Source organism: Crocuta crocuta, unplaced genomic scaffold, assembly GCF_008692635.1.
Source record: "Crocuta crocuta isolate KB4526 unplaced genomic scaffold, BGI_CrCroc_1.0 scaffold27, whole genome shotgun sequence".
In the NCBI taxonomy this organism is placed as follows: Eukaryota; Metazoa; Chordata; class Mammalia; order Carnivora; family Hyaenidae; genus Crocuta; species Crocuta crocuta.
Window position 1 is genome coordinate 1949841 of NW_027532250.1, and position 16454 is coordinate 1966294.

General features: G+C 50.2%; 1 protein-coding gene across 1 annotated transcript in view; it reads right to left on the reverse strand.

Annotated features, from left to right (window-relative positions):
- Nucleotides 1-10865: 10865 nt before the first annotated feature.
- Nucleotides 10866-16454, reverse strand: part of TFAP2C (transcription factor AP-2 gamma) — an 8262-nt gene continuing 2673 nt past the window's right edge. The window contains 3 exon segments of the mRNA XM_077778325.1: nt 10866-12456; nt 14144-14288; nt 16126-16244. Coding sequence (XP_077634451.1) covers nt 12171-12456; nt 14144-14288; nt 16126-16244 — 550 coding nt within the window. The 3' untranslated portion in view covers nt 10866-12170.

A 16454-nucleotide genomic window follows, 5' to 3' on the forward strand; every position in this document is an offset into this window, starting at 1 on the left:
CTAGTGCGTCCAGATATCTGGGATGTATCAGGTTTCAGAACCAATATGGAGCCCGCCCTGGTGGCATCAGAGTGGCCCGGCCATCAGCTTCGGAGCACCCACACTGGCCCCTTCCCTGGACGGACCAGCCACAGGCACCCTTCTTCAATGACTTGGGTCCCCGTTGACGGAAGCTAAGGACAGCCTCCATGGAGTTTTCCTTTCCTGTGACTCAACTCATGGGTCTTGCTTGCACAAAGCTGGTATCCTGAGTCTTCCCCGACTTGGTAAATTTCGCTGAAGCCCAACCCATATGATCCCTCCCAACTCTTCCCCCCACGCCCAGTCTCCTCCATCTCAGAGCAAGTTCTGTCAGCTCTACCTTCAAAATGCTGCAGCCCTCTGCCCTGGCTTCCACTGGGGTGCACGCCTCCACCAACTCTTGCCGTGGTGCCTGTGTGGCGTCTCCTAGCTTCATTCCTACCCATTGTGCTTCATTCTCCACATGCACTGATTTATTTTTATTTTTATTTTTAGTGTAAATCCAACCACATCCCTTCCTGCTCGGAATCCTCAGGTGGCTTCCCAGGTAGAATCCCAGTGCCTTTCCAAGCCTGTAAGACCCACTGATCTGGCTCAGGTTCTCTCTCCAGCCTCATCTCCAGCCACACTGGTCTTCCCAGCAGGAGAGCTCTGTTTCTGGCTCTGCACAAGTGGCTTTTTCTCACCCATCCACCCAAATATCACTTCCTCAGGGGGACTCCTGAACATCCCAAGTAACACCTTGCCCCAGTGCCTCCCAACAGGCCAGTTCAGTAGACGGCCAGGGTGTGGATGGGAAGGTGTGGATGGGAAGGTCTTGAGGAGGGCAGCAAGCTAGGATCTACAAAAACTGAAGAGGCAATTCCATGACCAGGAATCCATCCACCCAGAAAGAGCCGCGGGGAATGACCTGTGAGCAGGCTGCACTGAGTGAGCTTGTACCAGCAGGGGATTAGAAACATCCAAACCCCACCAGGAAAGGATGGATAATCTGTACGTCACACCCAAAAGGACACCTTACAAAAAAGGCAGCTCTATACGAACTGGTAAGGAGCCATCAACATGATAAATCAAGTGGAAAGAGTGAGGTGCCAGACTGTGTATACAAAATGTGGGTTAAAAAAGAAATACATGTAATTGTGTGTACATGCCTAAAATAGCTCTGTGCGCACACCTAATTGGTAATGAGATTTGTCTCCATCCTGGGAACTGGGTGGCTGGGAGACAAGGGTTGGGAGGAACACACCCTCATCTCTATCTACCACCCATGCCATTGGCATTTCTTCCCCTGGGCCCCAGCTTACACAAACTAATAGTCATAGTAATAGATGCCCACCGCCCTAACATGATCTTGGTGGTTTGTTTGCAGGGCTTCTCCTTCCAGTGTCTTCTGAGAGCAGGGAGCTTGTCTCTGAAGAACAAAACTTTAAGCTGAGTCGTCCCAATTTTCATGGATGGCAGAAGCACTGTTCTGGACCGAAAATAAAAATTAAAAAATGTCTCCCCAGCTGCTGCAGAATGCAGGGAATTTCACCCTGTAAAGCTCTTCTATTACAGAAACGACTGGAGTAGCAACAGTTCTACCGGGCCCCAACAGCTCACCAAGTTGGCAGTTACATGTGTAAGTGATTGATGGACTGATGTCTGGCTCCCCTAACAGACTGTGGGCTCCACAAGGCAGGGCCCAGGCAGCTTTAGCTTATTGGTATATATCCAGGGACTAGCATGGTAGATGGATGGAAGGAAGGAAGGAAGGAAGGAAGGAAGGAAGGAAGGAAGGAAGGAAGGGTGGGTGGATGGGTGGATAAATGGATGAATGGAGGGATAAATGGATGGATGGATGGATGGATGGATGGATGGATGGATGGATGGATGGCTGAATGGATGGATGGATGAATGGATAGATAGGTGGGTGGGTGGATGGATGGATGGATGGACGAATGGATGGATGGGAGAATGCATTAATTGTCTTGATATTCACCACTTCAGCAAATCCTGACCTTTTGGAATAAATGAATTTATTCATTCAGCCTATGGATATTGAACATCTACTAAGAGCCCGGTTGCCAGCAGCATACTGGGGTTCAGTTGTGACCAGACCACAGTGACTCCCTCAAGGGCAGGATATGGGAGGTGATACAACACTATACAGCTGGTTACCACCCATGTGACGAGAAGTGTGATGGAAGCCGAGGGGACACGTAAGTCAGCAGAAGCTTGGGAAGGCTCCAGGAGGAGGTGCTGCGCAAGGTGAGGCCGGGGCTGAGAAGGAGGTGAGCCAGGGAGGCGGCAGGGGGCAGAGGGGAGGCTGAGCGTTGGGAGAGGCAACAGTGACGGCAAGGGGAGCCCTGAAGGCTGAGCCGGCGCCGCGCTGGAGACCCAGCAGAGCCCCTGACCCTGCTGGCAGCAGCCCGCACCCCCACCACTCTGCAAAGGGGGAAGGGCTTCCTGCCTTTCCTCTCTTCCCTGTCCCCTCTCTGCACTTCCTGTCCTGCTCACCTCCCCCTCCTCTCTCTCTTCCTTCTTTTGTTTTCTCTTTGACCAGAGGTTGTTGCATTCAGAAAAGCACTTGGGGCACCTGGGTGGCTCGGTGGGTTAAGTGTCCAACTCTCGATTTCAGCTCAGGTCATGATCTCGCGGTCTGTGGGTTCGAGCCCCGCGTCGGGCTCCATGCTGACAGCTCAGAGCCTGGAGCCTGTTTCAGATCCTGCGTCTCCTTCTCTCCCTGACCCTCCCTTGCTCACACGCTGTCTCTCTCTCCCTCAAAAAAAAAAAGAAAAAAAAATTAAAAAAATGTTTTTAAAGCTGACACTTTAATTAAACACTTACACGTGCCAGGCACTGAGCCAAGCACTTTGCACGAGGTAGAGCATTTCTCACTCAGAATATTCCTATCTTGTCTCTAGCCTCTCCATGAAAGACCAGACACAGACAGTCCTTCTCGGGAAACACTCAAGCTGGAGCTGGAGCCTGGGCTATCCCATCCCCTCACCAAGCCTGGGCTATCCCATTCACCAAGCGAGAGACCTTGAGCAGGCAGCTCATGGTTCTGTACCTCCGTTTCCCCATCTGTAGATGGGGTGTTCTTCCTACCTCCCACAGGTGTTGCCAAGAGTAAATGAATTTAATATGAAAAGTGTCAAAAACAGTGGCTGGCACATAACACGTGCTCAATAATGTAAAGTTCTTAGCATCAGGGGCACCACAGGGCCCAGTTACATTCACAGTCCCCGGAGGCAGCCAGACCGGCTCTGGGGCTGGCGCTGACCCTTCCTTGCTGGGGGAGTTTCAGCAACTGCTTGCCTGGGTCTGAGCCTCTCTGTAAAATGGGCTAAAATAGGTTTACTGGGGAAGTGAATAAATAACAGAATGCAAGGGCGATTTCTCTTCTTCCGTCGGTGCTTTGTTTACCAGAAGCATTTTTCAGTTTTATGGTGTTCTTACTAAACCTAGTGTTTTTCTAAATTTGAGAGTCCGTTTCATCCGGGTTTTTTGGGTGGTGGTTGTTCTGTTTGTTTCTTCTTTTTTTAAGTAGGCGCCACACCCAGTGTGGAGCCTAGCTCGGGGCTTGAACTCACGACCCTGAGATCAAGATCTGAGCTGAGATCAAGAGTCAGACTCGTAACTGACTAAGCCACCCAGATGCCGCATAAAACACTCCAACTGGACAAAATGACACAGAGTGGAAGTTCCATGTCCCTGCCACCCCAGGCCCCGCCCAGCGGGACCCCGCAGCAGGCTGCCCGCCACATCCCACCGAAGACGTTCCAAGCGTGTACGGGCAATAGCAGTAACATGCATTACTTTTGTCCATAACACGAAAGAAATGGTTTGTGACACTTCAATTCATTCTGTTGTCAGCTTGAACTACTTTGCAACAATGGGCAGAGCAAACAACAATTATAAGAAAACAATTGAGAAAATTCTTTCTGAAGATTTTTTTCTTAAATGGCTGGTGCCTTCCGCCACTGCCTTTTTTGTCTTGTGGGAAAAGGATATTAACAGATGTCAGAGGTGAAACAATGTCTCTGCTCAGGGAGAACCAGTAGTTCCTGCCAAAGAGAAAAAGAAACAGGAGGGAAGGGAGCCCCCCATCTCTGCGGTGGGGGAGGGAGGGAAGGGAGGGGCGGCCTCCCCTCTTCCCTCACCTGTCCCGGCAAAAGGGCTTCAAAGTAGGTAACCAGAGCCCCAAATCCAAAGTTAGGAAACAGTTACAAAGACGCACATCTTTCTCCCTCTCAGCGATCATTGCTTCCTTTGTTCACTGATTTAAACACTGACTTACCGGGCACCTGGGTGGCTCTTGATTTCCGCACCGGTCACGATCTCACGCTTCGTGAGATCGAGCCCCACATCGGGCTCTGCGCGGCCAGTGTGGAGCGTGCGTGGCATTCTCTCTCCCTCTGTCCCTATCCTGCTCGCCCATCCTCTAAGTAAAAAACTTAAAAAAAAACCCAAAACTTAGAATAAACATTCACTTGTGCATTCACTCCACATGTATTCATTTATGTAAACATCCTGTCAGGTGTTTTATTTATGAAAGGACTACTTGTTTTTTAAAAATCTGAGACTATATAGAATCACATCAGGCAAAAAGTAATCCCCTGTGCAGAAGTAAATTCTGCTAATGGTTTAAGAAATGCGTCTAGACTTTTTCCTATGTTTAAAGCAGTATTTCCCAACCTTTGGACTCCTGACATTTCGGGCCCGGTCAGTCCCTGTTGCCAGGAGGCCATCTTGTGCACTGTTGGGTGTTCAGCATCGACTGGCTCTCTACGCACCAGAGCAAGTGTTCCTCCCCCGGTGGTGATGACCAAAAATGTCCCCAGACACTGCAGATGTCTGTCTGGGGGAAAGTCTCACCTTCTTCCCAAGCCCTCAGGCCCAAACATGATTCCCTCCTGGTTCATGAAAAGGAGCCACAAAGGCAAGCTTTGATGAAATGGAGCCCCCAATCTGGGCCATCACCCCACACTTCCTGGGGGGAGAAAAGGCTGAGTCTTGGGGGGGGGCATGGGGACCAGAATGACATGGTAGCTTGGTGATCCATCTGTCCCCGCCCCTTCCTCCTGCAAAGTGTTTGGCTAAGGAGACGGGCTGGCCATGCCTGATGTAAAGCTGCAGCCCCTTCCTTCCTCGTGCCCAGGATCCGGGAGGATCTGCCCAATTCCAGAAGCTACTTCATAGTCTACGGTTGCGTGAAGAGTGCTGAAGGTGCCCTCGTGCAAGCTGGCACCGAGTCCTGTCGGCTCCAACAGTAAAACACCTCCACACCCGAGCTCCTTCCCTCCCCTCCACCGGCCAGACTGCCCACTCCGTGTCCGCTAACGTCCCAGCCTGCTGCGTCCAGGCAGCCCCACCTGCTGCTGGGGGAGCAGCACCCAGACCGTGTGCAAATGGATTCTCCTCCACCCCAGCCTGGCTGGGAGAGAGCAGGAAGACATGGGTCCCCAGGGTCCCCAGCAGAGGATGAAGCCCTTCTGGTGGGAGGCGGCAGAGGGTCTGGATACCCATGTGGCCCAGAGCAATGAAGCAGCTCCGGATCCGCCCCCGGGACTCAGTACAGCTGCTTAACTGAGTAGATGCCCAGTCCTGGGCTGAGCTACTCAGTGTGTGGGGAGATGGACACGGTCTCTGGGGCAAGGCCGACATGGTCCCGGCAGTCATGGACGCAGAGTCCACTGGAGAAGCCAGATCATTGAGCCACATAGTGTCGCAAGTGCTTCAAGGTCACTGGACGCAGCAGGAGCCCAAGAGCAGGGGCGTGTCACCTGGAGAAGACGCTGGGGACACAGAGCACGTCACAGCCCCTCTGCAGAAGCTGTGTGACTCCATAAAACTAGATGGAACTCCTCAGCATAAACTTCATTGCACAGACTTACTGTAGCTCATTTTGTCACCGATTCTGAATCTATGGACTGAATCTAATGCTTCCAAAAACTCTGTTTGCAAATATCAAACCTTGTTATGCAAAAAATTATGAAATGAAGATTTATACATTTGCGGTTTAAGCTGTACTGAATCTGTGGAATGCATTGTGAACTGTAAAAGCAAGGTATCAATAAAGCTTATAGACCAAAAAAAAAAGAAGAAGAAGATACTAGATGGCAGCGGTTCGTAAACTCAGCTCACCATCAAGATCACCAAGAGAAGTCTGTTTAATAAAAATGATCCCTGGATCTTAGATGCAGCAGGTCAAAGGCAGCAGAAGGGCGTCAGTCATCCCCCCCCCGGGACCTGCCAGGTTTAACACTCACTGGTCTCAGGGGTCAACGCTGGGATACCCCGAGGGGCCAGTTACATGAAACAAGTAGAAAGCAAAAGTGAAATGGGCCCCCGGGAGTTTAGGATTTGCTTTGGACAGAGATGCTCGGGTGACTTCTCCCCGAGAGGCTGAGGGAGCCGGCTAATGCCGTTGCCACCAGGAAGCTGCTCTCTTCATCCACAGAAATGTGGAGAACAAGCAGAAAAATCGTATTTCAGTTAACACTGAAGACCTCCATGCTGTTAGATGGACCCGCGCCAGTGGGAAGACCACAGAGGTGGCCGGCTGATACTCCAGGCAGAGACGACACACCACGTGCAGAAAGGAACCCACAAAATGGGGCGCCTGGGTGGCTCACTTGCTGAAGCGTCCGACTTCGGCTTGGGTCACGATTTCACAATTTGTGAGCTCGAGCACCACATCGGGCTCTGGGCTGTCAGCAGAGCCTGCTTCTGATCCTCTCTGTCCACCCCCCTCTGTCCCTCCCCCACTTGCTCTACCTCTCTTTCAAAAATAAGCATTAAAGGGGCGCCTGGGTGGCTTAGTCGGTTAAGCGTCCGACTTTTGCTTGGGTCATGATCTCNGCGATCCTTGGTACTTTGGCTCAGAGCTACATCTCTCTGGTCTCTGCCTCCGTCATCACCCGCGCTCCCCTTTCTGCGTCTGTGTTCGCTTCTTCTCTTCTTAGGGAAGACACGAGCCACGTTGGACGAAGGGCCACTCCACTCCAGTAGGACCTCATCTTTCTTCTTTTCTCTTCTCTTAGGACCTCATCTTAATTTAATTACCAACAATGGCTCTATTTCCAAATAAGGTCACATTCTGAAGTACAGGGGTTGGGACTCGGACACGCTTTTTGGAAGCAGTCTCAACCCAGAACACCCACGAAGTCCCCAAAGCCTTCCAGTCTCAGCAAGTGCCAGATGCNCAAGGCAGGACTTCCCCACTGGGTCAGTTTCCTAGGGTTTCAAACTGGGCAGTTTATGGGCTCACAATTCTGGATGCTGGAAGTCCCAAATCAAGGTGTCAGCAGGGTCATGCTCCTTCTGAAGTCTTTAGGGGAGGTTTTTTTGTTTTTTTGTTGTTGGTTGTTGTTGTTGTTTGTTTTTTGCCTCTTCTGGCTGCTGCTGGTGGCGATCCTTGGTACTTTGGCTCAGAGCTACATCTCTCTGGTCTCTGCCTCCGTCATCACCCGCGCTCCCCTTTCTGCGTCTGTGTTCGCTTCTTCTCTTCTTAGGGAAGACACGAGCCACGTTGGACGAAGGGCCACTCCACTCCAGTAGGACCTCATCTTTCTTCTTTTCTCTTCTCTTAGGACCTCATCTTAATTTAATTACCAACAATGGCTCTATTTCCAAATAAGGTCACATTCTGAAGTACAGGGGTTGGGACTCGGACACGCTTTTTGGAAGCAGTCTCAACCCAGAACACCCACGAAGTCCCCAAAGCCTTCCAGTCTCAGCAAGTGCCAGATGCCAGGATGCCTTCCATTCATCCAACCCCGACACTCACCTACCGGGGCCTCTCCTCAAGCCTTCAGACAATGTCGAGACACAAGGAATGCTCCAGGAGTCCTGAGAAACCAACGCTGAGATCTGACCTTGGACACGCCCTTCACCACGTTGTCCCTTTGAACAGGTCCCTGGAATGAGGCCTTTCGACTCTACTCAGTTTCCACGATTTCCTTCCACCCATCTCCCCCATCAAGATGTTATCCCAAAGGGGCAGGGACATTAGTGTCTAGGACGGTGCCAAAAATAACCAAGCGTCCCATGAAACTATGGACTCCAGTGCAACGCTCATTTTTAAGAATCCTGAGGTCAAGTTTGTTCCTCAGAAGTCTCTGTTCCACGCTACTAGCAGACAAGGACGGTCGAGACTGTGATACACCTTGAGTCAGCAGACCATGGGCACGATGCCAGCCTGGGTCAGCAGAACCAGGAGGCGGATCAGATGGTGATGGCTCAAAGCGTCACCAAGCCACCCTACGTGGTGGCCTGTGGGCTTCAGAGAAACAAAAATGAAGACTGTTGGGTGGGAAGAGAGATCCAGGGTAACCGGGATCCTTGAAAAGGAAGCCAACAGTTATCACATCATCGAGGAACAGCGGCTACCTCCGGGAAAAGCACACCTGGGCATTGCGGCACCGAAATTTCAAAAGCAAACCTTATCTCCCAACTGAGGAGGAAACCCGCACCGCCCACTGAGCTCAGGTGGCTAGTGAAGACGTTAGCTAAAAACCAGGGCCATGCCAGGGACGAGGGAGCTCCCTCACCCGGAACCCACACTTCAAGGACCCATAGACTGTTCTTCTCCCCCCCCCCACCCNCAAATTCAACTGCCGCCTCGCCACCCCACCCTGCACCCCCAGACAAAGGGGGAGGCTGGAGAAATGCTTGCCATCCTCAAAAATAACTGAACCTCCGTGGGACTTCACAAAGGCTGCTTAACGGGCGCTCCCCCAGGGCAGCGCGGCCCCAGGATCCCCACCGCTGCCAAGTCTTGAGGAGTCTCTCACCCACCCGTGACCTAGCTTGTTTACCATTTTAACATCCAAATGCAGGACCCGGAGGTCTCTGACTCTACCCTGACGCTAGACCCACCCCCCGACACACACAGAAAATGGTGGCCACTGTGATGGCAGCGTTTCAAATGAGAAACAGACGAATCATCCCTTTCCAAACCCGCAACTTAAATTGTGCACACACGGGAGGTAAGACAACCACGGAGCACTACTGAAGACACCGCTCTCTGACCTTCCACAGAACTTGGAAATGCGCTTGTGGGCAGGACAGGAGGGCAGCGGGGTGCCAGACACCTGGGCGGGCAAGTCTCCAGTCAACAGACGCACGGTCCTGGCTGAGAAGTCTGCCGTACGTGGAACGCTCGGACAGAGCGTACCTTCAGACGATGGGTTTTCCTTCGGGGCGGCTGGGGGAGGGAGAGAAAAGCATCTGCCTGTCTCCTCCCAGAGGGCAGACTTTGCAGCATCTCAGTTTGCCAGCCAGTGTGCGACAACCACAGGGAGAAGGGAACGAGAGAGAAATGCGATCCTCACAGGCACGGGGCTGGAAGCGAAACCACCCCAGCCCCGTAAGGAGCCAACGGTCTACCATTGGATCTGAAGTCCAAGGTCAGGGCACCCTTATTAGGTGTCCCGGACCCAGGGGACCCAGTGGCCGTCCGTGGACTCCAGTGGGAACCAGGATAAAAGACGATTGAGCAGTGAGCCAGGCACAAGCCCTGCTTATGACTCATTTCGATCCTGGGTTGACTTTGGGGCGTTTCCAGAGCATTGTCTGCATTGCGATTGGGCACGGGTCCTAAAAGCCAGACTCTAGTCCAAAAGCAGGTTAAGACGTTGATAAGAAAATAGTCCCTTCCCCTTCAGCCCTTTGCCCCCGTAACTTCCTTTTTAACACCCAAGATCTCACGTCTTGATTGAGAAAAATAACTGCCAACCTAAGACCTCTTTCTACTCCTCTAAAGCAAAGCGATTGTGAACTTGACATATCAACCAGATAAACCCAACTTAATGGGAACATTCGGCGGCCAAGGATAAGCTGCCAAGAGCAAAGTATTAGGTTGGCAGAGCTTAAATGACTTAACATCCAATGCCAACACTAAGTCGGGAATTGCTGAGCATTTGGTAGGGAGTTATAAATCAAGGATTATGAAGCAGGAGTTGAAGAAACAGCCTAATCCAACGGGGAAAATCCTTTCACTCCCAACTTCCCTTTGAAGCCCAGCCTCTTGTGCCAAACTATAAACATATCACTTCCTGGAGGATAGGCCAGGCCACCTCAACTTGAAATCAAGGACCGGCGGAGTACACTCAGGATCCTCACAAACATCCAGCAAGGACATGAGTGTGGCCAGCCCCTTCTGCTCCCCAAGTAGGGTGTGGATGTCTACGGCCATACCACCCTGAACGCGCCCGATCTCGTCTGATCTCGGAAGCTAAGCAGGGTCGGGCCTGGTTAGTACTTGGAACGGAGCCCAAGTAGGGTGCGGAGACCCAACCTCTGACTTACCCGACAAAACGACTAGGGGGCTTTGGATAGATGCACGCGGGTCCTGTTGCCAAATATGGAGAGAATTCCAACGAAGCGAAAACACAGAAAGCCTACTATTTCCATTGCTGGAGTTTGATGGAAAGATCCTCCCAGAGGAGGATCCCCGCAAAGATGACCTACCATCGTTTTGCTTCCATCTCCAAATTTGGGGGGTGGCAACTTGACCGTAGTGTTTCTCAACAGGGTATAGCCTTGTGCAAGGGCTGTGGTTCCAGAACTGTTGACTCTCGCTCGCCCCGGCCGCCCCAGCGGCAGGACGGTACTACCCAAAGCTGTGGGCGGTTCAGGAGCCGAAGACCTAGTGCTGCAGCTGAGCAGTCTCACAAGGGACAGAAAACGACACTTCGGCCTTCCCTCGGCACACAACTCCCCTGCTCCGTCCCAAGAACTAAGCCACGAGCCGTGGCCAAACCATAAATTAGCTCTGCCACTATTCCACTCATCCTAGAGACTTAAAAACATAAACAAAAACCAAAACCAAGTTGTAACCCGACTTTCATGGCTTCTATCGAGAATACTTTTTTATTATTATACAGGTATAATATACACAATAATTATTTGGGGTGCGTTTACAGACGTGGAGTTCAATTTCAAACCCCTATTTCACCCCCACACACACACGGTACCGCACACCCATCTTCCGGTTCAGCTCGACGGGAACAGAGACCCAAAGGTATTGCTTTGTGAACAGAGTTTCAATTAAATAGAATCTCCCGCATCAAGAACAAGAGCCCAGGATCCTCTAAATTCTTAATACCCTGTGTACGCATGAATAAAGCCTAAATTAGTGTTTTAGATTACCCCATCACCTTTCAGAGTTAATATTAAAATCGAACCCCTTTTGTAAAATTCTTAAGAAGTGCACCCGTATTTACAGACCCCATTAAATTATGCATAAATAACATCTGTACAGTCAACGCACGGTTTTCTCAAAATACAGAGCCTCCTATGGGACACGGGGGTGGCGGGCAGCCAAAACAAAAACAAAAAGAAAAAAAACAAACAAAACAAAAAAAACCGCTTCATGCCTACCCTTTTCAAGTTTACTCGAAACACCAAGATGTGAAATAAATATGCAAATAAAGCTTCAGTACCTTAAAGGAACGTGTCATTTCGGAGTCTCCCAATTGAAGGGTTAACTCTCAGACTTTAAAAAAAAGAAAAAAGGCAGAAAAAGAAAACAGTCATCAGCAGGCTTCATTCCTACAAGTTTCGTAAAACCCAAAGAGCCCCTTTCAACAAGGGGTTTATGTGTGTCAAATGCCACCTATTGAGCTAGTTGCTGAGCAGAGAGACTCTTTGCTCCCTACTGGACACGGGATTTGACATCTGAAGAAGCTAGATAAATACTTTTTCTAGATAAATATTTAGTGGACGCCAGAAGCCAACCGTTAGCGCAACACTGCAAGTTACCGTTGATCTGAAGGGCATCAACAAGACATTTCTACAGCTACGTGTGTGGGTTTTCTTGTGAGCCCGGGGAATGGATTGAAAAGTTTCTAAAACTTGTAGCACCACTTTCAGAGAAAACAATGGGGTTCAAAAGAATAAAATAAGCTCAACGAATAAAAGAATCAGTACTTGTCACCTTCCAATAACTTGTCCAGAGTTAAGGAGACACACTTCGGGGCTAGTGAAATAATACTAAGGAATCCAGGAGGGCAACGTAAAGATCCAGAAATCAGTGGAGGCCTTTTTAATGGGAAGGTGGGTAACACACTGTCTGTCCCCAGGCAAGAGGGGTTTCCCAGTCTGTCCAGACTCTTCTTCCTTCCAGACTCTTCAGCCCCGTGGCTCACTCCCCGTTTTTATTTCCTGTGCTTCTCCATTTTCTCCAGGGTTTTGCTAGAATCGGCCGGACTCTGATCTCCAGGGTTCAGATAGGATTTGTCTATGACTATCAGGGCTTCTTTTATGTAGTTCTGCACAGCAGACACGGCAGCACAGATCGCCTGGCTGCCAAACCCGTGGGTGATCAGGCTGAAATGAGACAAGCAGTTCTGTATGTTCGACTCCAGGACCGGGGCGGGCCGGTTGTTCCCGTTGGGCGTTCGGTCTTGATTGAGAAGGTCTGTGAATTCTTTACACACTTGCCTGTGAAGACAGTCAACACACACCTGTGAGCTAGATCTAGCTCCTGACAGGTAGAGAGGGGACAGCGCCAAATCATCCTGAGGATGACCGCCCCCCTCCCCAGGGAGGTGATCAGAACTTCACCCACAACACAAAGAAACAGACTTGGTACTAACAGTACCAATTGTACTTAGCGCCAATTTCTCGATAGGCCCTGAGCTAAACTCTATCACGCACTATCTTCTTTAATCCTCACTGCAATTAGAAAAGATAACAGGATTAACCCTGTCAAACGGTCAAGGTCACACAGGATTAACCCTGTCAAACGGTCAAGGTCACCAGGACTAGTGAAAGAGGTGGAGTCCGGATGTCCGGCCCAGAGGGAGCGGGATAGCGTTTATTTCGTGCAGCTGGGTACCAAGAAACCAATTTCTTCAAGAACTCGGGAGAAATCACCCACTTCCCCGAAACTCACTCTTTACATACACTGGTTCACTATGCTCTCTTTCGCCCCATTNGAAAGATAACAGGATTAACCCTGTCAAACGGTCAAGGTCACCAGGACTAGTGAAAGAGGTGGAGTCCGGATGTCCGGCCCAGAGGGAGCGGGATAGCGTTTATTTCGTGCAGCTGGGTACCAAGAAACCAATTTCTTCAAGAACTCGGGAGAAATCACCCATTTCCCCGAAACTCACTCTTTACATACACTGGTTCACTATGCTCTCTTTCGCCCCATTTCCTGACTGCACTCCTTCTGCCTTCATTTACTGTCATTTTATTTTATTTTTTTTAATGTTTTTTTTTTTTTTTTAATTTCTAGGAGAGAGAGACAGCATGAGCAGGGGAGGGTCAGAGAGAGAGGGAGACACAGACTCTGAAACAGGCTCCAGGCTCTGAGCTGGCAGTCAGCACTGAGCCCGACACGGGGCTCGAACCCACGAACCGCGAGATCATGACCTAAGCGAAAGTCGGACGCTTAACCGACTAAGCCACCAAGGCGCCCCATTTACTGTCATTTTAAAATCCATTCACGGTCGGCTTCTAGCAGAAATCCTGCAGCTGCGTGTAGTAGGACTGGACCCAGTTTGTCCACATTGTCTCCTCCAAATCCAACAGGATCGTGACATTTAAAAAACAGAAAGGGCGCCTGGGTGGCTCCTCAGTAGGGTGTCCGACTTGGGCTCAGGTCATGATCTCGCTCCGTGAGTTCGAGCCCCGTGTCAGGCTCTGTGCTGACAGCTCAGCCTAGAGCCTGCTTCCGATTCTGTGTCTCCCTCTCTCTCTCTCTGCCCCTCCCCTGCTCATGCTCTGTCTCTCTCTCAAAAATAAGTAAACATTAAAAAAAAATTTTTTTAACATCAAAAGTCTTATCAGAAGGCACCCAACCTTTACTGGCTGGGACAAAACAAATTGTTTCCAACACACTTTTGGAAGATACGGAGACACCAGAAGGAAAGGGTAGTTTAACTACTTGGAGCTGAGTAATTGAAGAGCTCCAAAAACACTTATTACTAAGCAGGACATTCATTTCACTTCTTCCAAATCCTACCAAAGAGTTAACCTCTCTGCCTTGTCCAAGAAAACTCTCTTGCCAGTTCCTCTTGCTCCACACCCTTCCTTATTAAGCGAGGGTTTCTTTCCTAAGCCCCAGGGACTANAAATTCAAGATCAGAGCCTCCAGCCATCAAACCCAAGTCTGGATACTCACTGTGCCGCCAGCAGCATGTTCTTCCTAGCAGCCATCTCATTCCGCCCTCCAAGGTGAGGTCTGGTTAGATATTCAGCCACTGGTTTACTAGGAAATTCGGCTTCACAGACATAGGCAAAGTCCCGAGCCAAGTGAACAGCCTCACCTAGAATGGTCAGCGATGGCAAAAGACTGAAGCGGCCTGTGGTCACCCCCAGGCAAACCTGTGCCTCTTTTTCTAACCCAGCTGGCCCCCAGTCACTCTGCCTTGTTACATGAAATCACACACAAGGAGAACAATTCCACAAGCGAGTAGGACTTCCTGGGTGTTTTCACTGGGTCCCCTTCCCCAGAAGTCGAGGAGTAAATCCTACCACGTGTGGGGGAAAGAAAGACCCTGAGTTTTCTCACGATCCTTGAACAATGCTAACCAGTCTTCGACCCAACTCGGATTGAGACACACCCATGCTCTCTCTGGATTATAAAAGCTACGCTTGTAGAGACGAAGGGAGATGTGAAAAAGACAAGCATCTGTGACAAAAGCCAACCGGGCACTTCTCTTTATGAAACCGTAGCAAAGTCTTTGACACAGAACATTCTTTTTAATCTAGGGAGCCCCAAGACTGAAGGAGGCAGCTCTCTAGAATGTTCAAGAAAGAAAGGCATGTGTTTCCATCGGAAATGTTAAGAGCCCCCAACAACGAGTTTGGACCACTCGCGCCCTTTTGTCCAGGTCACTGGCCGAACAGAGGGAGAGGAACACCACAGGCGCTCATCTCTGACCAGAGAGGCCAGGTCCTGGCTCCACTGTGCATGGCTGGCAAGAGCTTTTCAGAAACCCAGATAGTGGCACCTGCCTCCCCAGACTTCCTACATCAGAATCTGAGGACCGTTGTCTTGGCACCACTTTCTTATTCAGGCACCCCCGCCCGGCTGGTCAGAAAACCTAGCGGAGCCACATTTATGCGCCGTGCACGCAGAGCCGCCATTGTCTGTGCAGCACAGCTGTTCCCCGACAGGCAGCTAACAGGCAGCTCCTTTCTCCTGGCCCCGACCCCCAAAGACACTCGTGAAAAGGTAGATCGGGGCTCTGCCAAGTCGCTTTCAGCACCGCCGTCGCACCATTAGACGGGGGACAGAAAGCGGTCCAAAGATTGCCCGGCTGCCGGGGAGACCACCCCTCATTGGCTCCCCCAGCCCTTAGCTGGAGCCCAGCGCCCTGCTGATTGGGCAAGGGTGAGGGGCCACTCCAGACTTGGGGAGAAGCCTCCCCATGTCCCACTGGATTTTCCCGTGCATCACAACAATGAGCTGGTTTTTCTTTAAAAAAAAAAAAAATTTTTTTTCACTTTTCCCTTGCCCCCTCCCCTTATTTTTAAAGGCTGTAATTGCATTCTTGGCTCCCTTCCAGATCAGGGGGTGGGGGTGGGGGCTGGCCCATTCAATAAACCAAAATGTTACATCCTACTCTTTGAGGACTGGGGAGAGGGGCCCCACTAATTTTTTTTTTCCATGGGGGAAATGAACAAAGGACTTGTGAATTGCGTTGGCCCCCTGTATGCAAAGGCTTTTCTCTCCACTGACCACAATCCTGATATTCCACAGCCGCCAAAGCTGGAAAAGGGGCTTCTTCCACCAATACGTAACCAGCTTTTCAAAGGTGGACCCGTTGATCGATTGCATCTTTCAAAAATTGGTTCACGTCTAGGAAATGTCCTGAGGTCCTACAGCGTGGAGTTCTTAGGTCAGGAAAGCCAATTTCTATTTAATAATGGTTTTCTGGAGAACCCAGAACAGGATAGCTCAGCAGGCAGGTATTTAAATGTTGAATTATTTGATAAAATTACCGTTGATTCATTGCAATGAACTGCTGACAAATCACTTTCATCTGTCTCCACTCGTGACAAGGCTGTTTTCAAGCTTTTCTTCAGAGTAGTATTAAAGACACAAACAACCCAGCACATACTAAGGACATCACCAAACAAAAGCAAAACCCCACTGACCTTCTACTAAGGACGTCAGGAGGGTAACATGGGCAGCTTTCCGTCTCCCAGCGGGAAGATTCAACCCAATCTTGTCCAGCTTCTCCCGCAAGGACCGGCCTCCATTTTTAGACTTGGCTCTGAGTAAAAGAAAGTTAACTGAGGCTATTCTCAAGAAACCATACTTTAAGATTCTAAATCCTTCAAATGCTACCCAAACTGAAATCTCTCTAGGAGTATCTACATTATGTGGATCACAGTCAAGTGAAACAGGGAGTCCTCATTTAGTTAATACCTGTAAAATTCGAACATCTTTCTTAACATCACCAACATCCACCCCCCCCCCCCCC